The following is a 24,505-nucleotide window of genomic DNA, read 5'->3' as shown; positions in this document are numbered from 1 at the left end:
GTTCACAACCAGGTGAGACACAAGCCTATTTTCCTTTTTCTTCCTTGTGTTGATTATTCAGGCTCAGCTCACAGAATAGTTCCCTGTACCTACAGGCCTGATTGATCTCACTGGTATGTCTTTTCTTATTTGTCTGGTTAATATTCTGCCTAGCAGAATCTTTTATACTTTAGAGTTTAACCACAGACTAACAGTGAGATTGGTAGTGAGCCAGAGGAGAAAATTCTGGAAATAGGCAGCTTTAAATTTACCTTCATACTTAGATGATTGGCAGTCTTTAAAATTCGCTGACTGGTGATACAGGATTTCCCACAAGGAGTCAGGAATGTCTTCAACACTTTCCCAAACAGTAAATAGTCTTAAGGTCTGAATATAAAACATCACTAAAGTCAGAGGGGGAAATCTCACAGTTATGATCCCCGATTGCCTGTACTCACCTAACTAAGCTGATGAATCCTTAAGAGAGAGAGAGAGAGAGAGAGAGAGAGAGAGAGAGAGAGAGAGAGATTGATGCTCTCAAGCTTCATGCAAAGCAAGGCCACTCTTTGGGGAATGGAGCTTTTTTTGCACAAATTAAACTGAGACTGCAGTTGAAGCACATCTCATCAAAGTTCCTTTTCTTAAGTCTGGCGCCGTCACATGTGTTTACCGCTTCTCATTTGTAGGATGCTAAATAGCGAAAGGCCGAGGTTTGGGGAAAGCGACACAGGTGCTGAGAGGAAGGGCACCAAGGTCTCTTTGGGTTTCAAAGCAAGATCAAATATGAAGAGGTTAAAAATTGTAAAAGAAACATTTGCCGCCTTACACTTGAGATAAAAGGGAACTTTTACTTTGAAATACAACCTAGCTTTACATATGTTGCAAACATTCAGTGCATTAAGCAACCATGTATGTAAATCTCAAACAGAAATATCTCCTCCCCCCATTCTTTACCTAGCCATTTTTGAGGGGCATTGTTTGAAGGGTGGGAGAAGTGGGCAGGTGTCTGTCCAGAGAACCTCTCTTCTATGATCTTCCCTCTGTGGGTCACCCAGTCCTCAATCCCAGGGGGGCTCACTTGTGGCAGGCAGGAGGAGGCAGACACAGCTAATTTTTATCTGTTTACCGATCCAAGCAAGCAAATGCGATTAAGCAGGAAGTTCAATGGTCTTTAGGTTGAAGGGTTAAAAAAGTGAAAACAGCCGGAAAAGAATAAAATGCTTGCCATCACAAACCTCATAAAAGAATCGCTCTCCTTCCTTCTTCTGCTCATGGAATTGCAAGTCAAAGATGTAGGACAGAGACACGAGACATTACAGACACAGCACACAACACATTGTTCACCAGAGATTTTCAGATGTGACCAAAAAAACCATGAATTCATCAAAGACACTAGCACCGCAAAGCATCCTTCAGAACACGCATCAATAGCAAGCTGACACTGCTCAATACAGTAAAAGACACCTCTACAGTTGGTAGAATATTACAGATCATTAGCATATATGTTTAATTGGGTATATGTAAATATATCTATAGGTCTATACAGATATCTAGAGATAGATATGTTTAAAAGGCCTTCACACAGCTTCTTCTCCCATTCACAATTCCTTTTTGAATTGACTGTTCTGATGAGGACAGTATCATCTTAGTTGTTCATGGGATTTCAGGTTATTAACATTGCTCATGTTTGAGCTCTTGTCATGTTCAGGGTTAATCGTGGAAGAGTTCAAGACATTGTCTATGTGCTGCTAATGATCTCTAAGGAAGTGTTCAGCAAATGCAAGGGCAAACACATACCCACCTCTTTCCCTCCCATGGATTCAAACATCTTTTCCAGTTGGACTCGCAATTGTTGAATGTTGTTCATCAGGATACAAGGCTTTAACAAAAGCAAAGAAGAAAAGAGAAGCGTGAGAAGCTCACACTCTAAATGCTGATGGAATTTCCTTCAGAGCGCTCTTGTCCAGCTCTTGCTAATGTACTGGGGTGTTTGACAAATACAATCATTGTGCTATTTTAGCTGTGATTTTTAACCACTAAGAACAGAAAATAATAATATAATGGCCTGATGGTCACACGCAAAAAATGTATAAATTCATGTTTCTACACCTCACAGTTCAAACTCCAAATAACCCAGGCATCCTTCAATGAGTGAATAGTTCAATAAAAAAAAAATTACATTCATGTTATGGTATACATAGTAACAGAATTAAAGGATTTGATACAAATGATTTTACTGATTATAGAGCAGAAACAATCCCTGAACGTTACATACTAGAATAGTGGAATTACGTAACATTTTGAAATGACAAATTATAAAGATGGAAAAGAGGTTAGTGGCTGTCAGGAACTAAGGAGGTGGCAGAGGAGGCAGGAAAGGGTGTGTGGATATGAAAGGGCTGACAGGAAGGATCCTCGTGGTGATAGAGATCTGTGTTTTACCTGTCCCAGTGTGAATCTTAGCAACGCTGGTGGGGTAAGGGTTACCAGCAATTCAAAAATGCACTGGCCATTCTTGGGGAGAAAGGAGAGGCTGCCTGCTCCCAGAAAGACTGACAGCATCAGAAACCCTGGGGCGCAGTTCTACTTGGTTCTGTAGGGTCTCTGTGAGTCGGAATTGACTCAGTGGGAGTGGGTAATGTCAGTATGGTTGTGAGATGATACCATGTAGTTTTTCAAGATGTTACTGTTGAGGAAAACTGGGTAAAAATTACATGGGATACCTTCACGATTTGTTCTTATAGTTGCATGTGAAACTGCAATTTCCACAAAATACATTTTAAAAAAAAATCAAAAGATACATCTAACTTCTTAAAAGGAGTTCACCTTTAAGACTGGTGGGTTGGAGAGGAGAACAAACCAACACAATAGTTGAGGCATCATAGTATCAAAGTGTGAAATACATTGTCTCCATCTTCATACAATATTTATTTAGCCTTAGCTGTGAAATAAATTCACTGTCATTGGTCATTGGACAGCATCCATGTAGGGATAGATAATTTGATCTGGCAATTATCAGTTGAACATGGCAGGAGCTAAGGGAAAGTTAATTTGCTATAATGGAAATGTTTTCTCTTAAAATGTTGGCTGGTGATTTTTAAAAAGACCCAATCTATTGATTTTGAATCATTTCTTTAGGCTACCAGTTGCCCTATTGCAAACACAGATATATGAGTTACAGCCATTCACCTTGAATTACGAAGGAACAGGAACCTTAGTTACCAATATGAAAAAGACCCCAATGAAAAGAGATCTGGTCCGAGGCAAGGGGTTCCAGCACTTCTCTGTAAATGGGCCTTAAGAAGCCACTAGTCTGTTCAGAATGGTGGGCTATTTCATATGAAAGAAGACACAAAAGTAGATACTGGTTGCAATAAAAGAACATTTACATGACTGGGATCAAGATAAGAATAGAGGCTTAGTTTTTCTCTGTGTAAATTAGGATCAGGTCACTTTCAAAGGCAAGTAGAACACTTTGATAAAGTCAATGACATGGTTAAAACAATGATACAGTCTTTCCACTGATGAGAGCAAACATCTCTGTGACATACAGTAGGTTTTTTCCATGTTTCCCTTTAATTCATTATGGTCTCATTTCCTAGGAATGTGCAAAATAGATTTTTTTGTCTTCACCCTCCACACCCTGATATGATCCTTTGGAATCAATATTTAGCGAGCATTAAATGACTGGATAATTATTCCCAATTCTATATTTCAATAGAACATTAATTGCTGCCTGCACCTCTACCCCTATCCCAAAGCTTTGTGTCTTTGTTGTTGTTCTCTTTCTTCCTCTTTTAAAACAAGAAATCAAGAAACATTTCAAAGCATCTACAATATGTAAAGCACTGTGCTCAGGTCTGAGTAAGAAACTGGAGGAAGACACAGCCACATGCGTACTGCGTTTCAGGTCAGCTGAAGAGAGAGGTTTTCAAAAAGAAACACAGATGAAATCAAAGGAAGAAAATGCTCTACCCAGAATGGTGGGTAAGATTCAAATAGGTAGAGAGGGTGATAAAAGTAAGGAGTTCCCATGGGGAACCACAGTAGCATTCGAGAACAACAGGGGGTCAGTCTTTCAGCAACTAAGTGCTGGGGAGTAGCCAGCCTGCAATAGAGAGACATGTGAAGGGAAATGTAGTTTGGAGTCAAATCATGGTCTAGACACCAAACAGCAGGTGAACTTTATAGCCCAAAAGAATCAATGGAAGTATTTAGTTTCGTCTCATTTTTAACAGTCAGATACTAATTTTTTTTACAATTCAGCAATAATGAAGAATTTAAATTAATTTGTTTCCTGATGTGGGTCTTTAGGAAGAAAATTTGGTGAATTTCTAAGAGTGAAATACCATAGTGCTATGGTTAAAGGAATTTCTAAGGAGTAAGTGCCACAGATTATAACTTAGTAGCAAGTGTCTTATAGTTTACCATTTGTGCATGTCATTGTCATTATATCAAAAAGCATATATGATGATCAAGTGGGATTCATAGCAGCTGTCAAAGTTGAATAAGTAGGCCATCCTTTTGCCTGGTTTCTGTTTGCACAAGAATTGCTTTCAGTTTTTCCCAGTGGAATGAGATGTTGCCCTTTGATATTTCATATGTGATCTTTATTATGTTGAGAAATTTCCCTTCTATTCCTATTTTCTTGAGCATTTACCAGTAGGTGTTGAATATTGCCAATTGACACTTCTGTGTCTATGGATGTGATCATGTGGTTCTTATTTCTAGTTTGGTTTATCTGGTGGATTACATTGTTTTTGTGATGCTGAGTCATCCTTGTGAGGAAATTTTAAAATTATGAATTTATTTTTCTTAAGTGTTAAGTTCAAAATTCAAAAGATTATGCATGCTTTAAAATCAGGTTAAGGTATTTGTGGTAGTAGTTACATTCTCTGGTGTCAGTTTGGGACTTGAGAGGATTAAGAGTGAAGGGGTGGAGTCTAGTCTGTCAATTGAATCCTAGCCAATGAGGCCTGTGTGTGGGCATGGCCTTCTGAGAATTCTTGGAAATCTGCTATTTTCCTCTTTGGAGATGGGAGACTCTCTCTCTCTCTTCATTCTTGGAGACTCTCTACTGACAAGGCTCATTTCCTGGTAGACAATGCACCTGACAAGACACATGGAACTACACTAGTGCCCTGAGCTGGAAAAGCCACATGGACCTGCCCTGATGCAACCAGACTTCTGAAGTAGGAGAAGCCACGTAGAGACCTCTGTCAGTGCTGAGATGCTTACACCACCACTGGATCCAAAGACTTTCTACCCACTGGCTTGTGATCTTCCTGCATTTGGTGTCATTGCATGTGTCTTGTGAGTCTGAAGAGGACTTTATAGATTGGTATCAGACTTATGGACTTGATCTGGACTGGGCTGGGATGTTTTCTCAATATTCAACAGCTGTTGTATATAAAGCTCTTTCTTATACACATGTGAGTCTCCCTGCATTTGTTTCTCATGTCCAGTGGTTCTCAACATTCCTACTGCCAGGACCCTTTAATATGTTTCCTCATGCTGTGGTGGCCTTCAAGCATAAAATTATTTCTGTAACTGTAATTTTGCTACTGTTATGAGTCATAATGTAAATGTCTGATATGCAGGTTGTATTTGAATTATTACAAATTGAACATAATTAAAGCATAGTGACTACCCCAACCATAACATTATTTTTGTTGCTATTTCAAAACTGTAATTTTGCTACTGAAATGAATTTTGGTGACCCCTGTGAAAGGGTCATTCAACTCCCAAGGGGTCGCGACCCACAGGGTGAGAACCGCTACAGTAAATGAAATTACTGGAAGCAGGAAAAGAGTTATTACATTGGGTAAATCTGCTGCATAGATTCTCTTCAGAGTGTTGACAAGCAAGGATATTACTTTTAGGACTAAGGTGCGCCTTACCCAAGTAATGGTATTTTCAACTGCCTCATATGCATGTGTAAGTTGGACATTCAATAAGGGAGATGGAAGAAGATCTGATGCATTTAAATTGTGGTACTGACAAAGAATCTTGAAAGTACCTTGCGCTATCAAAGGACAAGTCAATCTATCTTGGAAGATGTATGACCAGAGTGCTCCCTAAAGCAAAGATGGCAAGACTTTGTCTTACATACTTTGCACATGTTGCCAGGAAGGACATCGTGTTTGGTAAAGTAGATGAGCAGCAAAAAAGAGGAAGACCCTCTGATACTGCGGTTTTAAGAATGAACTCAATTTTAGGAACAATTGTGAGGATGACACAGGACTGGATAGTGTTTCAGTCTGTGGTGCACAGGGTTACTATAGGATGAAATTCACTCTATGACATCGAACAACAAGCATTATATGGCTTATCAAATTATTTTATCGTCGATTAGTTGTGGTAGCTTCTCTTTGGGAAGGAATTGGTCTATTTCTCCTAAATGGTCAAATTTAGGTATTTATAATTATTTGTAACATTCTTTATATTCCCAAAATATCTGTAAGATTTCCAGTGATAGCTATGCTGCTTACATAGTCAAAGCTGTCTGTATGCTCCTGCTGTTCAAACAGGGTGATATATGTTGTTGTTAGTGAAATTAAATCGGTATATTAATTTTCAAATGTAGTATGAAAGGGTGGGTAGGAAAGGACTTTCATTCAAGTTGTACATGTCACTAAGGAATCAAAATGATGCCATGAGGCAGAAGTAGTAAAGAAAAACTCTGAGCAATCTGTAGGCTTGTCCTTCAAGTCTAATCTGACTCAGAGAAATCTCATGTGACAGAGCAGAACGGCCTCACAGTAGTATCTAGGCTGTAATTTAATGAGAGCAGTTTATCAGGTCTGTTTTCCCTTGGAGTGAACTAGGGACGGTTGAATGGCCCATTTTTCAGTTCGCAGCACAGTCCTTAACCAAGGGGCCACCAGTGCTCCTTCCCATGTAAGACAGCAGCGTTCTGAAGAATCCACGTTAGCCCTAGTCTGGGGATGTAAACTATCCCCAATACTCACTTACTGACCGGGTTAGTTTCCGAAGACCAAATTGTCACATGAAAATAAGTGTTATGTGGAAATGGAAGATAATTTTATCAGATCACAAGATGGAAGATAACTACCGCATTACATAGTGCCAAAAAATATCATGACATTACTGCCAAATTTCTTCAATACAAATTTGCTACTGAGAATCTCAACACACTGGGGGGGAAACACAAAAAGAGTACAACCGAGCAGCAATTGGGAACAATGCAATGAAGTCCCCACGGAATCCCAAAAATAGACTTCAAGGGCAGGGCTTGGCACCTCAGCAGACTATTGGAAAAAATTCAAAAAGGTCAACAGACCGACCTGGAACTATTGATAGGCTTTTCTTTTCTTTATGTCTCTCTCTATAAGACAGGCAGGGTAAACAATTCTGAGGAGAAAACAACAGGAAAGATGGTTCAGGGCTATATGGGAGAGGACAAGGTTGGGGAAAGGAAGGGGGGAGCAAACAAACCCAGGGACAAGGGAATCGATGGCGAGGAAGCCATAGACTGCCTGTTGGGGATTGAGCAAGTACAATGCAGCGAGAAGAATTACTGAAAACCAAATGATGGTTGAACATGATAGTGGGGCAAGAGAAAAGTAAAATTCAATAGAGGAAAGAACTAGGAGGCAAAGGACTTTTATAGAGATATATAAAGAGGCATGTACATATGTAAATATATTTACATATAAGGATAGGTATATAGATCTATGTACATATATTATAAATTAAAAATTAAGGTCACAGACAGACATTTGACCTCTATTCAAGATCTCCCTCAAAGCAAGAACACTTTGTTCTAATAACCTGGCATTCCTTGATGCTCACCTTCCCAACACGATCACTGAAGACAAAGCGGGTGCATAACAAATGTAGTGAAGAAAGCTGATGGTGCCTGGCTATCAAAAGATATAGCGTCTGGGGTCTTAAAGGCTTGAAGATAAACAAGCGACCCTCTAGCTGGGAAGCAACAAAACCCACATAGAAAGAGCACACCAGCCTGTGTGACCATGAGGTGCCAACGGGACCATGTATCAGGCATCAGAAGACCTAGAACAAATAATTATATTGATACGAATGGTGGGGGGAATACAGGGTACAGATGCAGAGTGGAGACGCAAAGCCCGTCTGCAGACAATTGGACATCCCCTCACAAAAGGGTCACAAGGAAGGGACAAGCCTACCAGGATGCAGTATAGCACCCATGAAACCTACATTCCTTTAGCTCTTTAAAGTTCCCCCACCTCCACTACTATGACCCCAATTCTACCTTTTAAATCAGGCTAGACCAGAGCATGTACATGGGTGCAGATAAGAGCTCTTGATGCACAGAATCCAGGACAGATATACCCTTCAGGAACAAGAATGGGAGTAGTGATATCATGAAGGTAGGGAGAAGGTGTGGGGAGAAAGGAGGAACTGATCACAATGATGGACATAAAACTGTCCCTCCCAAGGGGGATGAACAGAAACCTGGGTGAAGGAAGACAGCTGTCTGTGTAAGATTTGAAAATAAAAATAATTTTTAAATTATCAAGGGGAAAACATTTTTAAAAATTATCAATGGTTCATGAGAGAGGGAGGGTGGGGAAGGGAGACAAAAAGTGAGCTGTTACCAAGGGTTCAAATAGAAAGCAAATATTTTGAAAAGGATGATGGCAGCATATGTACAAATGTGTTTAACACAATTGATGTATGGATTATTATAAGAGGTGTAAGATCCCCAAATGAAATGATCTATTAAAATAAAAATTTTTTAAAGAGAACCTCAATTTAGCCATTACTTTACTGTCAGCATTCATTATAAGGCTATGTTCTTATAATGTACAAAATAGATTTTTAAAAAGTATTATCAAAAATGCAAAATGTCAGATGATGAGACAGTTGAGAAGTGTATTATTTACCTGAATTAAAAGTGGTAAAGAGAAGGTATGGAATATATATATATATATATATATATATATATATATATATATATATATATACATACATATATACATACATATATATAAATATAATTTTATTGGGGGCTCATACAACTCGTATCACAATTCATACACACATCCATTGTATGTCAAGCAGATTTGTACATTTGTTGCCATCATCATCCTCAAAACATTTGTTTTCTACTTGAGCCCTTGCTATCAGCTCATTTCCCCCCCTTCCCTTCCCCATTCTCCCTCCTTCACTAACCCTTGATAATTTATAAATTATTTTTCATGTCTTACACTGATGTCGCCCTTCACCCACTTTTCTGTTGTCCATCCCCCAGGGAGAGGGTTATATGTAGAACCTTGTGATCAGTTCCCTCTTTCTACTCTCAGCTTCCCCTTACCTGCCTGGTATTGCTACTCTCATTGGTCCTGAAGGGTTTATCTGTTCTGGATTCCCTGTGTTTCCAGCTCTTATCTGTACCAGTGTACATGCTCTGGTCTAGCTGGATTTGTAAGGTAGAATTGGGATCATGATAGTGGGAGGGAGAAAGAATTAAAAAACTAGAGGAAAGTTGCATGTTTCATCTGTGCTACACTGCACCCTGTCTGACTCCTCTCCTCCCCGTGACCCTTCTGTAAGGGGATGTCCAGTTGCCTGCAGAAGGGCTTTGGATCTCCATTCTGCACTGCCCCCTCATTCACAATGATATGATTTTTTGTTCTTTGATGCCTGATACCTGATCTTATTGATACCTTATGATCACACAGGCTGGTGTGCTTCTTCCATGTGGGCTTTGCTGCTTCTCAGCTAGATGGCTGTTTGTTTATCATCAAGCCTTTAAGATCCTAGACACTATGTCTTTTGACAGCAGGGCATTATCAGCTTTCTTCAATACATTTGCTTATGTACCCACTTTGCCTTCAGTGATCAGGTTGGGAAGGTGAGCATCATGGAATGCCAGTTTAATAGAACAAAGTGTTCTTGCATTGAGGGAATAATTGAGTAGAGACCCAATGTCCACCTGCTACCTTACTTCTAAACCTATAAATATATGCACATAGATATATTTCCCTATTGTCATATATAAATATATTTACATATGCACATGCCTGCATTTAGACCTCTATAAATGCGCTTTGCCTCCTAGTTCTTTCCTCTATTTCCTTTTATTTTCATTTTGTCCCACTATCATGCTAAATCTTCATTTGGGTCTCAGTAATTGCTCTCGGTTACATTGCCCTTGACCAATCCCTACCAGACCTCCTACACCCTCCTTGCCATTGATTTTAGATCACTTGTTGGTCCCTCTTCTCTGGGTTTAATAACACCACTTCCTTTCCCCCACCTCCTCCTCTCCTATGTCCCCCTGGAAACATCAATCCCATTGTTTTCTCCTCCAGCTCATTTATCCCACTCGCCAATCTAGATAGACCTGCAGAGATAATAATATGCACATAAAAAAACAAGACAGAGCAAAACAAAGCAACAAAAGAAAACAAAACAACACCAAAACCAAGGACAGTAACAAAAAAAGAGAAGCCTGTAAATAATTCACAATCTGTTTTTTGACCCTTAGCAGTGTTTTTTTTGCTCATTTTCCATTTTTACGCATGAGTGAGAGTTGGTTTTTTTGTGCCAATCTGGGTCCCTTAGGAATATGTGGGTGGAGTTTAACCTATCAATCAGGTCCCAGCTTGATTGGAGAGTGACAGAGATAAAAGGTTCTTTGGAAGCTGGCTTCTCTCTGTTTCACCTTCCTGTTGAAGAGCCACGCTGATGGCAGCCAGAGCCCTGGGGATGCATCACCGCCTTTAGATCTACAAGACCCTGTACCCACTGGCCTGTGATCTTCCTGCGTTCTCCATCATTGTGTGTCACTGCACTAAGTCTGACAAGGGATTTATGGACTAATATTGGACTTATGGAGTAGTATCAGACTGATGGTCTTGATCTGGGATATTTGCTTGATATACCCGCCAAAATCGAGAATTTTTTTCAAAGCTATGTATTTAAAAAATTTTTTTACATAACAACCTTATCACCTTCAAAGCACTCTCCACGACACTTAATCTATTTGTTGAATCTGTGATTCCATTCTTGGAAACGTTTTTTAAACTCATCTGTTTGGATGGCTGGAAGCACCTCCGTTGTTTCCCCCCCACCTCTTTATGTCATCAGGTCCTTGCCCTTTCAAGTCCCTCTTCATTTGCAGAAACAAAAAGGGGTTGCATGGAGTGAGATCAGGCGGATAAGGTGCATGGGGCAAGGGAGGCATGCTGTTTTTTGCCAAAAATTGTCGCACTGAGTTGGCTGCGTAAAGCAGGTGCATTGCTGTGGTGGCAAAATCAGTCCCCCATCTATCACAAAGAAGGCCTTTTTTTGTTACACACTGTTATACAATATTTTCAGAACCTCTAAATAGAAAGCTTGATTCATAGTCTGGCCTGGTGGAACAAACTCCAATGCACTATGAGTTGACATTTCCATGTGTTCAGGAAATTAATGGGCGTTCAGAATGAGGTTTGTCACCAATTAACATTTCCCCCTTTTTGAAATGAGAAAACCACTCATACACTTGAATTTTTCCCATAGTGTTCTCCTTACAAGGTGTGTTCAAAATCACAATAGTTTCTGCAGCACTTTTCCCGAGCAGGAAACAAAATTTCACAGCCACATGCTGTTTTCTTAAATTAGCCATCAAAAGACGAGGAGCTGATGCCAGGGGCTTACGTGGAGAGCAAATGTTTGAGAATGATGAGGGTAATAAATGTACAAGTGTGCTTTATACAATGGATATATGTATGGATTGTGATAAGAGTTGTATGAGCCCCCAATAAAATTATTAAAAAAAAACAATCATCTGCGTGACTGTTGTTAATACATATATCTGAGCTTTATCTTCCATAGTTTCTGGCCCAGCAGGGAGAATTAAAGTGTTCTAAAATGAATCTGAAACGCAGGCCTGATGGAGAGCCACTGACCTAGGCTTAATCATTTTCAAAGGATGTCTCATAAAAATTTCAGGCAATTTGCCTGAACTAATTCTACCATGGACTATGAACACCGGCTCTTTGCTGGCTTTTATTTCTTTAAAGATGGAGACATTTCTGGTGATTATGGGCAATTGCATCAGAAAAAAAACAACAAAACAACCCAAGGTCAAGAAAGATGATTTGCAAAGAGCAGAAGGGTGACTAAGCAGGCAAAGGGATCTATCACTTGCACCCTCTGGGTCCAAGTTATTTGCTTACTTCACACAGATGCTCACTTTGTACTGTGATTGGCAAACGTAACATTAGTACCAGTTTTAAAAATCAAAGGCGGTCAACACGTCTTCTTTATATGATCCTCTCCCATGGCTACTGAGGACAAACGGAATATTGCCTATTGATTTCTTTTGCGTTAGTTTGCTGTTGTCCCCAGGGAAGTTTCATAGGAATGAAAGATGCAGTTACCCCAGTGAGAGACTGGAATAAAAATACAACTCTCTCCTCTTCTCTTTCATAAACCTTTCCTGGACTTGAAAGAGTCTTATTTCAATCTTAGTGAATAAATTGAATAAAACACTACTTAGGCCTAAATTGCATAAATCTACTTTGAACATATGTATCATAAAGTTTTTCCTTTTAAAATTGCTATAATACATGACAAAAAAACATATACAGCAAGGAAAAATTAACCCAATTGAGATATATTGGCTGATGAGTTTAGTAAAGTATGTCAAAGCTGTAATCTTTTTATCTGTATGTTTTCACTTTTTCCACAAAAAACATCCTTATACATTTCATTTCCTCTACATCTGGCAAAATATGAAGATTTGAACTACGAAGAATATGAAAGTTCTTTTCAGACTATGGCCATACTTTCATGATTGAAGCATGTTTGAATATAAATACATAATTATTCAAAACCAGGTAATTATTTGCTTTGCTTTGGAATGTGGAGAAAATTGGTTTTAAATGTTCTAATCATTTCCAATTTAAAATGCCACAATAGAAAATAATCATCCTGTCACATTTTGCTTAACCGTTGTCATTAATAATTCTGACTGTAAGGAAATCGAATGTGATGGCTATGTCTACCTTTCATGGTTTCTAAGTTGACTTTGCAGATGAAATAGGTGTCTTGCTATATATTTGAGAAAATTCTAAAACTAGGTTTTCATCTTCTTGATAAATGAATACATCTTTAATAATAGTTCTGTGAACACACAAAGATCATAGAAACACATCTCCATTTTGACTGAACTGAAACATGGTTCAAGAAGCTAACTGGTATCCATTCATGGAAGAGATAGAATGATAGATAGCATTTATGCAAGAGAGTCTAAAGCAGGTGAGATATCAGTAGTTAGGAAAGAGAAGTACCAAGGAAAGAAAAAAATATGTTCCTCCTCAAATATTTGCCAGTGTTTTGCTTTCTTTTGAAAGACCTTGGTTATGAGAAGTATAAAATAATAGAAAAATGCAGAATATAAGTTATTTAGCATTTAAATCTATTTAAAATATATAGAAAACATGGTTTAGAAATCCACAGGGTTTTTCTGTTTTGTGTGTGTGTGTGTGTGTGTAGGAGGGCGATTTAGTTTCCTTTCTGATGACAAAATTAGCCTTGATAATTCATAGTCATTTGAAAAAAATCTTCATTTTGGCTCTCCTAATATAGTCGGTATCTTTCTGGGAACTATGAAGATTTCCAATATGACACATTAAAAAGCACTTTCCTTTAATTAGAAATAGATGCTTCTCATAAACAAATACTCCATCTTTCCTACCAGAAGACTTCTAGTCTGTGACAAGTCTGAAAGTGATAATAAAAATTCTGGACAGCATATTAATTTAAGAGAAGAAGTACCTTCTGGGACTCTCAAGAACCATTAGATCTGACTTATCTTAATGAGATGTCAGCAAGAGGTCAATGAGGTTTCAACAAAATGAAGAGTCAGACTTGTCTAATGGTGAATGCTGATTGGGAGGAAAAACTGGTTTGCATCTTAAAAGACACGTTCCTGACATTCCTGAGACTTTAAGTGCCTTTTTTTAACCCCCTCTTTTATTTCTACAGTAATGTCAACTTATCTTTCCTACTATTACCTCCACTGAATATTCTCTTTCATTGCTTATAACACTGATGATAAAACCTCTAATTTTTTAAAATCATTTTATTGGGGGCTCGTACAACGCTTATCACCATCCATCCATCCATCCATCCATTGTGTCAAGCACATTTGTACATTTGTTGCCATCATCATTCTCAAAACATTTGCTTTCTACTTGAACCCTTGGTATCAGCTCATTTTCCCCCCGTCCCTCCCTCCCTTACGAACGCTTGATAATTTATAAATTATTATTTTTTCACCTCTTACACTGTTCAATGCCAAACCGCTAACTTATCTTGCTTCTCTTTAACCATTTTCTTAAGTTGTGAGACTGGTTTGTACTTTATAAATATATTCCCAATCATCGGGGATCTAAAACACTACATTAGTAATTCAGGGTAGTAATCAGACCATTCCCTACATTGATCATCCTTCAATTTATTTATAAACATTAGAATCTATCTTTATTTTACCATTGGTGCCAAAACTTATCTAGGTGGTGTCATCAACACAGAACTGGTTAATTGTCCTAGTTCTCCGCTCCAATACTTTCTGAGTATTGTGGTTTTCAGTGATTCGTGTGAGCCTAGCTTCTTACCACCGGTGACAGCCACAAGTTGACTGGCACTGAGACTTTCTCAGCCTTTCCCTGCATCCTGCCTTGAAACCAATTCAGAACGATTATAAAAAATTTAAAATAATTTCTTGCGATGGAGCTCTATTTCCTATTAGTCTACGTGAACACAAAGAAACCAACTTGAAGTGAGTCTCCACCGAGGAATTCCTGGCGTTACGGGCATTCTTACTTACCACGTTTTCCTTATCACAGTATGAACTGAAATCATTGGATACAATAGCAGCATACTGGAGCAGCACTTGATTGATAGTCTAGGAAAGAAAACAGTGTGAAGTTCAGTTAGGGACGGAGGTACTAGGACATGTACACTCTCCAGATTAATGGTCAGCCAAGCAAGCTTCTTATTACAACTTTTCAGCTGAAAGGGCAACATAAGCAGTTCTCAAAGCCACCAAACCACACCCAAATAAAACAAGCTACGGACTGCTGTCAGGTTAATTCTGACCCACAGTGTCATCATATAGGAGAAGTATGAATCTTTATGGACATGGACAACCACACATCTCTCTCTCGGAATGGCTGATAGACTTGAATGGCTAACCCTTAGTTAGCAGGTAAGTGCTTTACTACTGTACCACCACGGCTCATTTTATGAACGTTCCACACTTACTGAAGGAGGGTCTACAGCCTAGTGACAATCTCCTTCCGTCTGAATGCATTTGGAGTATATTCCATGGTCTCTGCCCCCATTCCTCTGCACTACAATCAGCAGCATCATGAAACTCACCGTTACTACACCCTCAGACTATATACTTGACCTTCTTGCGGCAATCCCTTCTACACTTGTGTACCTCTCATAGCTCTTTCCCCTTAATAAGTGGTACCACTGCTTTGCATCATTCCTCATAGTTTGGAGATCTACTGCCTCTACACACACACACACACACACACACACACACACACACACACACACACACAAACACACACACACATCCATGCCAAGTATCTGCGTAGTAGTCATTATTCCCAAATTTCTATAATGTTCCTAAATGCTTCCTCATAGACAAAGTAAAAAAAAAAAAAACAATGTTCACATTCACTCAGGAATAAATACTTTTGTTAATTTCCATGGTGACAAATCTCCTGGAGTAATAAAAACATCACCCTTTAAAACCTAAAATCTCAGTTTCTGTTGAATCACACTCTTTCTGCTATATCTCTATTCATTTACCTTTTATAGACGGTATCATTAATTCATTATATACTAAAACATTGCCTAAATGCCTCTTTTGTGACCTTTTATCTTTAGTTTTATATTTTTCTCCATTCTCTAATTATTTCAGTTTAAGTATGCCCTTGCTTCCATGAATTATATAAAGTTGAAGGAAATGAGCTAATCATGTTAAATTGCATTTCAGTCACTTAAAGAGGCCTGGGTGGGTTTGTACCTCCCTGGTTGTGTTTTACTGAATCAGGAATGGGTGGCAGTGGACTTGGGTTCTGTTTGTTGCTTTTACTTACATAACTTAAATGATCAGAAGCCAAATGTGGATGTGATTTTTCTTTGGAGAAAGTAACAACCGTAAAATTAAGCCACCTCTTTTCATATAAAAAGCAAGGATAAAAATGTCCCCATTTTCTTTGTGTATAACACATTCTTCTTAATTTTCTTTGTAGGTCAAAATCAACTTGGGGGGTCACAGGCAAAGAGTTTTAAGCTGAAAAGAGATGTTTCACCTATGAAACCGAATTCATAAAATGTGACGATGGCATTTTATGAGCTTTTGAACCCCACTGAAAACCTGAAACAAAGGTAGCATGCAGGTAGAAAGATATCTGTGGAGGTGCAAATTATTGTGTTGATAAGCATACATTTAAATGGAAAGCTGGCCTTGAAATGATAAAACGTACCAAGCAGCAGACAAATAAATGTATGATACCAGATGGTTGATCATATTGAAGTATCTTCCAAATTCAGCTGTTCAATTTCACTTCAAGTAGAATATTGAAAACTCCTGTGATACTTAACCTAAGGAGCACACACCTATCTGTACATCTGAACACCTTTGTTAATTTATAGTGTGGTGATCTAAGCATTTCAAAACTAGTTGCTCCTCGGGAGGACGATGAAGCTTCCTACTCACACAAAGAGTGACATTATCGGAAACCCACAGGGGCAGTTCCACCTCATCCCCTTGTCCTGTAGGGTCCCCATATGTCTGATTTGACTTAATGATAGTGATTTTGTTTTGTGTAATGTCAATGCGCACTGTGGGAACCACTTAACTGTATCGCGGAAACAGTCAACCAAAGCTGTAATCGTAAGTGTAGACACTGGTTACAAGTTAGACACTATTATGTACACCAGCTTAAGTTTGAGCAACACACAATTTCTAGATCACCTAGTGTCACGTAGACATCTCTGGAGGATTTGCTGAACAATCTGTTGCTATCTCCCTTCCAACCCCTTTCTAGGGAAGGAAAGAGAATCCAGACACCCATTTAACATCATTCTTAGGGGATCCTCAGATCTTCCACTTGGCTCTACTTCATAGGACAACCCTAGTCTCTGGAACTTCAGTTTAGAGACAACTAATCCTGAGGCATCAATCTGGACAAAAGAAAATAAAAAAGAACAAACAAAAGAAAAACTACCATCAAGTTCTTATTCGTGTCAACCATATATAGACTTTCCAAGGCTGTAAATATTTTGGGGAACACATAGCCTCATCTTGTCCCCTAAGAGTGGCTAATGGGTTTGAACCACCATCCTTGCGGTCAGCAGTCCAAAGTTTACTTGACAGAGCTCATTTTGGGCTATCCATCTGCTAGCCTACATATGTCAATGGTTAACAAGCCAGGACTGGTTGCAGGCAAGAAAAAGTGCTCAGCCATGTGGGGTATAATTTAAAGCTGTTTACCCATCAGAGTAGCTGGTACAGTATACTCTGTACTCTCGTTCAGTGTTTGATTCCATTCCATGGAAATAAAAAGTATGTTATACATACTGTGGAGATCTGTCTTGCAAGTTAAGGCTTTATCCTTTACTATAAGACTCTAAATAAAAACTTATTTTAGCCTTAAAAAAAACTAAAGAGCAGCTGGTGCACTGACTACAGCACCCTCCTTTACTAATGTAGAGTGTATACATGAGTTTAAGTGGACAATTTGCCATTTTAGGGATGAATTCCATTTCACTTTAAATTATGCAAAACCAGAAAGCACACACCATTCCCAGACATTGGTTCTTTGACTAATATTAGTAAGTACTTAAGACACCGTATTTGCATCATTTGGGAACTTCTTGTAAATGCAAACAATTTGGTTCATCTGAGCACTACTCAATCATCTTCAACTCTTGGGGTGGGTCCGAGTAATCTGTGTTGTAACAAGCCTCCTGGTGATTCTCATGTGTGATAAAGTTTGATAGGCACTATTCTAACTAACACAAGCTTGGGGAGACTTCCATCCTTCACTTGAGACAGGTGACCAGGAGAGACACTTGGCTCAACAAGGGCATCATGCACGGTAAAACAGAGGATCCGCAAACATGAGGGAGACCTTCCATGAGGTGGACACAATAGCTACAATATTGGGCATAACCACACCAATAGTTACCAAGATAACACAGGGCCCAGCAATGTTTCTTTCTGGGAAATATGCCCATGGATCCAAGTTGACACAACAGCAAATAACAGCTAGTACATAGCAATGGAGCCCTAGTGGTCAAATGGGTTTCCCATTGGGTTGCTCACTGTGGAGTCAGTAGTTTGAAGCCACCTCTGCTCCATGGGAGAAAAAATATGAGGCTTTCTACTCCTGTAAAGATGTACAGTCTCAGAAACCCACAGGAGCAGTTCAACTCTGCCCTATAGGGTTGGTGTGTGTCTGAATTAAACTGATGGGAGCAAGTTTGTTCTTGAGAACATAGCAGGGGGGCAATAGCTCTTCAGAGAGAGAGAGTGCGATGGGGGTCCTAACAAGGCCTGAAAGACATGACTTCTGGGCATGTGATCGCAGGCCATGATTTTATTTTGGGGGGACCTTACGGTACCCGAAGACAGTTCACAGAGAGTGGCCAACAGAGCCTAGCAAGGCTTGCTTCCATCATGTTCTATAATAAGCACAGTTCACTTGAGGCGCTCATGGGTTCTGTGTATAAACGCAGCAGAGCATGGCCGTTCAAAGGGCTCCAGAGTACATGGAGCCATGTTCTAAAATGCAGTTGGCCATCAGGCCAGTGCTTCTGATGCTTCTGCTCTGACTCAACCCGCAGCTACTCGCACAGCTTGGAACTGGATGGCTCGCAATTCCTTACCAAAAAGTAACTGTTGTTTTTCAAGCCCATACCACACTTTATAGGCATGTGCTAAATAGCCTCTTAACACGACAGGTTGATCCAGCTACTGAATTACTGTTGTGATCAGTAGGGTGAGAGAACTGACGATGTGTCTTTTCAGCCATACTTGATGCAGGGGACATTACAGTAGACGACACATGGAGGACAAGAAGACAATGTCATATTTTTTCGGTGGCATTAGAATGTGACCTCAGCTCAGTGACAGCATTAGAAAGGTGACCTTTATGTCACTATATTTTAACATATAAGATTCAGCATTAGATCCTTCACATTTTCCATGATAGATGCCTAAGTATGGCCTCAAGGGTAAAGCATAAATGGTGATTACTCTCCTCGGCCACTTACTCATTGGATTATAATTTATTCTAGAACTCAAAGATAGTCTAGACCAGTGGTTCTCAAACTTCCTAAGGCTATGACCCTTTAGTACAGTTTCTCATGTTGTGCTGACCGCAAAACATAAAAATTATTTTCGTTGCTACTTCATCACTGTAATTTTTCTCTTATGAATTGTAATGTAAACATCTGATATGAAGGATGTATTTTGTTACACACTGAACATAACTAAAGCACAGTGATTCATCACAAAACAATATGTCATTATATATTGGGAAATATTTCTTTCTAATGACAAATAAATGAAATGTTATCTTGGAGCATGGTGTAGCATGGGTAACAGTCTTCACGCCGGGTACTCGTATGTGGGCATATCTGCATGTGGGCGGACCCACCAGGAGATGGATAGAGGAGAGGTATGTTTTCTGATGGTCTTAGGTGACCCCTGTGGAAGGGTCGTTTGACCCCTAAAGGGATCACGACCCACAGGTTGAGAACTGCTGGTCCAGACTGTGGCAGAAACCCTCCCACTCATAGCATAACTATGTGGGCGCCTTGTTTAAGGTGATCTCAACTTCCTGAGCTTGTTTCTTCATTTGGAAACTTAGGAGAATGAATTATGTCTATATCTCACAGGATTTTCCGGAAGAGTACAGGATGCAATAAATGTAATAGCCCCGGCTGTTGTCAGTTGCCATCTGGTCGATTCCACCTCCTGGTGCTTAGCTCATAATAAATAATGGTCCATGAATGATGCTCATCCCTTTTTTTTTGTCTTATCAGATTCAGTTCCCAGAGGACTAGAAATGCAGTTCATGCACCACAGACTATCCAGCACCCGGGACACTGCTAGGTGCATGCACATGGCTCAAGTAATACTGTGCTGACCTGTGGTAAAGCCTTAGGAAAGATGCTGTGATTTTGTACTTTGAAAATGAAACTGTTCATGCCAGTCAATAGCAGCAGTACCACAAGAGGAAAAGTCACTCTCCATGTGCCCATTTCACCCCTCATCACAGGTCCTGCTGCACAGACTGAGGCATTTTATCTGGTCTTTCAGTCAATCTTCCATATAACCTACTCGCCAGTCAGTTCTGACTCTGTAGGGCAAAGGGAGAACTGTCCCAGGGATTTCCAAGACTGATGTTTCCCACTCCCTCCCTCCAGCTCCTTATCCCCATATCTTCCAAGACTAACTTTTTAAGGGAGCAGAAGGCCTCTTATTTCTGCTACGGCGGGGTTGGTGGTTTTGAACTAATACACCACCAGGTCTCCCCTTAGAGTTTAGTAAGAATAAACAATCCTTCTACATTTAATGATAGAATGTTAAATCTTCGAAATTGCCTGCAGGTAACATTGATATGTCCTATCTCTGCACTCTCTCTGAAACTGGTGGCCAGCAAACCCACTCCAACTCCTAGCGACCCTGTAGGCAAAAGTGGCCCTGCCACCTTGGGTCTCTAAGGCTGTACCTTTCTCTTTTTTTCTAATCACTTTATTGGAGACTCATACAACTCTTATCACAATCCATACATACATCAATTGTGTAAACCACATTTGCACATTCATTGCCTTCATCATTTTCAAAACATTTGCTCTCCACTTAAGCCACTGGCATCAGGTCCTCATTTTATCCCTCCCTCCCCGCTCCCCTCTCATGAACCCTTGATCATTTATAAATTATTATTTTGTCATATCTTACACTGTCTGACGTCTTCCTTCACCCACTTTTTTGTTGTCCGTCCCCCAGGGAGGAGGTCACATGTAGATCCTTGTTATTGGTTCCCTCTTTCCAACCCACCCTCCCTCTACGTTCCCAGTATCGCCATTCACACCACTGTCCTGAAGGGATCATCCGCCCTGGATTCCTTGTGTTCCTGGTTCCTATCTGTACCTGTGTACATCCTCTGGTCTAGCCAGATTTGCAAGGTAGAACTGGGATCATGATAGTTGCGGGGTAGGAAGCATTTAGGAACTAGAGGAAAGTCATATTTTTCATCATTTCTATATCCCACCCTATCTGGCTCATCTCCTCCCCAAAACCCCTCTGCAAAGGGATCTCCAGTGGCCAATAAATGGACTTTGGGTCTCCATTCTACACTCCCACCCTCATTCACTATGGTAAGATTTTTTGTTCTGATGATGCCTGATACCTGATCCCTTCAACACCTTGTGATAGCACAGGCTGGTGTGCTTCTTCCATGTGGGCTTTGTTGCTTCTGAGCTAGATGGCTGCTTGTTTACCTTCAAACCTTTAATACCCCATACACTATATCTTTTGATAGCCGGGCACCATCAGCTTTCTTTGGCACATTTGCTTATGCACCCATTTGTCTTCGGTGATCTTATCATGGAGGTGAGCACATAACGATATGATTTTTTGTTCTTTGATGCCCGATAACTGATCCCTTTGGCACTTCGTGATCACACAGGCTGGTGTGCTTCTTCCATGTGGGCTTTGTTGCTTCTGAGCTAGATGGCCGCTTGTTTACCTTCAAGCCTTTAAGACCCCAGATGCTATATCTTTTGATAGCCAGACACAATTAGCTTTCTTCACCACATTTGCTTATGCACCTTCTTTGTCTTCAGCGGTTGTGTCAGGAAGGTGAGCATCATAGAATTTAATAGAAGAAACTATTCTTGCATTGAGGGAGTACTTGAGTGGAGGCACAACGTCCTTCTGTTACCTTAATAATAAACCTATAAATCTAGGCAACTAGATCTATTTCCTCATATATAAATATATTTGCATATATACATGTATTTATCTAGACCTCTATAAATGCCCTTTCCTCCCAGCTCTTTCCTCTATTTCCCTTGGCTTTCCTGCTGTCCCACTATCATTCTCAGTTCCCACAAGAGTTTCCGCAATTCCTCTTGGTATCATTACCCTTGGATCATGCCTTACCAGACCTCCCACACCCACCTCACCACCAATTTGGATCACTTGTTGTTCCCTTGTTCCTGGGTTTGTTAACACCACTTCCTTTCCCCCCACCTCCCCCTCTCCAATGTCCCCCAGGAATGGTGGGGAACTGTTCTCCTCCAGATTGTTCATCCAGCCTATCTTATTTAGACAGACCTACGGAGATAATAATATGCACACAAGCAAGACAGAGCAAAACCAAGCAATAATATACAACAAAACAACAACAACAAACTGATGACAAAAAAAAAACAACAAGAAAGAAAAGCTTATAGTTAGTTCAAGGATTGTTTGTTGGCCTTTAGGAGTGTTTTCCAGTCCAGTCTGTTGGGACACCATACTCTGGTCCCAAAGTCCATCTTCAGCATTCCCAGGGGACCTCACCGCTCCATTCCCTTGCTGTTCTCTTGCACCCCCTTAGTGTTTTGCCTTGGTGTGTTGGGATCAGATCGGGTGCAATTCCCATAATGTGTCTCTGGTGTCGTCCTCTGTAGGGTCATGGGTCAGTGAGAGATGGCATGTCTCATAGTGGGGCTAGCCATCTGGTCCTCTCTGTGGACTGGCTGCTCTAATTGGGGTCCTCGCCCTCAAGGCCTGGTGGGCCAGGCAGTGCTCCACTCTCTCCTCCTCCCCCTTCATCAGCACCCATGTGCTCTGTTCAGATATGTCCCTCTCCCGGAGCTGCAGATTCAATGCCGTCTTTTGAAATAAATTCTTCTGGGGGGAAGGGCAGGTGTCCACTTAGTAGCTGGGATTGGGGCCAGCCCCCTAGGCTGTAACTTTCTATGGGTGTAGAAAGCCTCATCCCATGGAGAGACTGGTGATTTCGAATGGCTGACCTTACCCTTAACAGAAAGACTCCTATTCCTCTCCACCACAGGGCTCAGAAGGAGGCTTCAAGCAATGCACAGTCCCAGAAAGACCTCGTGGTGTCAGTATATTTTGACACAAAGATCCAAATCCTCACAAAGGATGGGGATTTGAGACTGTTGGTCACATCTGGTGAAACAAAAACAGTCTCCATCTACCATTACTGTGAGAAAGCTAATTGTATTAATCAACGAGCCCCATTTGTCTCCCATTTATTCATGAAAACACCAATTACAGATGAAAAGACAGACACTGGTATAATCCATTTGAATGTTGTTTACTCATTTTCATATTCATTCCTCCTATTGTTTTGTTTAAATTTTACCTTGGAAGCCAGTGAGGAAGATAAAAATAGAAATGACTCTGTTTTTCCAGCAATCACCCCAGTAAAATAGAAAAAAATATTATTTTTAATTGACAATTACCAACTTCTAATTTGGCAGATAACATTGTACTTGTTTTCACATCCTTTTCTTGTAAATGTAATACGAAAGTATTGCATTTCCAAGAATTAAAACCACTTAAATGAATTTTTAAACACGACAGTAAACGCTCACATTTCCTCGGAGACACACGGAGCCTAATTTGTTTCTCTTGTTGCAGAGAATGCGTTTTCTGGGGTGTGAGTCTCAGAGGGCCATCTTCTCTCGGACCTCCTACCCCTTTATGGCAGCAGCCTTGAGGTACACTAGTCACACACTCAGCTGTTGTCCCCAAAGTCAATGGCTTCTAAGCATCAATTGCAGATGCAGCTCTTCTTTGTCCTCCACAGTTGCTTTGAGTCAGAATTGACTTGATGGCAACAGGTGTGGATTTTGTCCCGTTATACATCCTTCCAGCCCACATGGCTACACCCCCAGCACTCTCAACATGTTCAGCTTGGACAGCCTACAGCTCAGGTCTTAGTAACCTGCCTCACTGTGGGTTTCTTCACCGTCCTTTTCCCCAGTTTCCCTGCCTTCCACCTTCCATGACCTGCTCTCCTAATACTCTGAGGGGGAGTTTCCAGTTCTTTGTCTAACATTGAGTGTAATCATAATAGAACATTACTAAACATAGTCACTGAGATTTTTAAATGTTCATGTGAACCTGCTTCCACTACAGAATTCCAAGAATAGCATATGACACCCTTTCTCAACTACTATCCCGAAGGACTCCCCTTTTCATTCTTCTCTTGGCAGCCACCCCAAACCCAGCTGCACGTCAAGAGAAGACTTACTCAGAGAACATGCGAGACTAATTCTCCGGCAGAATATAGTGCAGATTTCACTGAACTGGGGAAATCTGGAAGCACCTCTGCATCCCAGAAAGTCCCCAGTAGGACGGGATCACGATAGATGGTGTTTAGCTCTGATCTTTCACACAAAAAAATGTGTTTAAGTTACTTCTTTTGTCTCCCTAATTGACAGACATAAAGACTGGAGGTAAGATTTCATG

At 40.2% G+C, this 24,505-nt stretch overlaps 1 protein-coding gene across 2 annotated transcripts in view; it reads right to left on the bottom strand.

Moving 5' to 3' along the window:
* Positions 1–24,505, bottom strand: part of UNC13C (unc-13 homolog C) — a 550,871-nt gene that overhangs the window by 121,242 nt on the left and 405,124 nt on the right. For both annotated transcript variants that reach the window (XM_075530957.1, XM_075530958.1), the window contains 2 exons: positions 14,810–14,887; positions 1,781–1,858 (listed from right to left, as the gene is read on the bottom strand). In XM_075530957.1, the coding sequence (XP_075387072.1) occupies positions 1,781–1,858; positions 14,810–14,887 (156 nt within the window). The remainder of the gene's footprint in view (positions 1–1,780; positions 1,859–14,809; positions 14,888–24,505) is intronic.

This window comes from Tenrec ecaudatus, chromosome 14 (assembly GCF_050624435.1).
Source record: "Tenrec ecaudatus isolate mTenEca1 chromosome 14, mTenEca1.hap1, whole genome shotgun sequence".
Lineage (NCBI taxonomy): Eukaryota > Metazoa > Chordata > Mammalia > Afrosoricida > Tenrecidae > Tenrec > Tenrec ecaudatus.
Note: the sequence above shows the minus strand (reverse complement) of the source record. Positions and strands in the feature narration are given on the sequence as shown.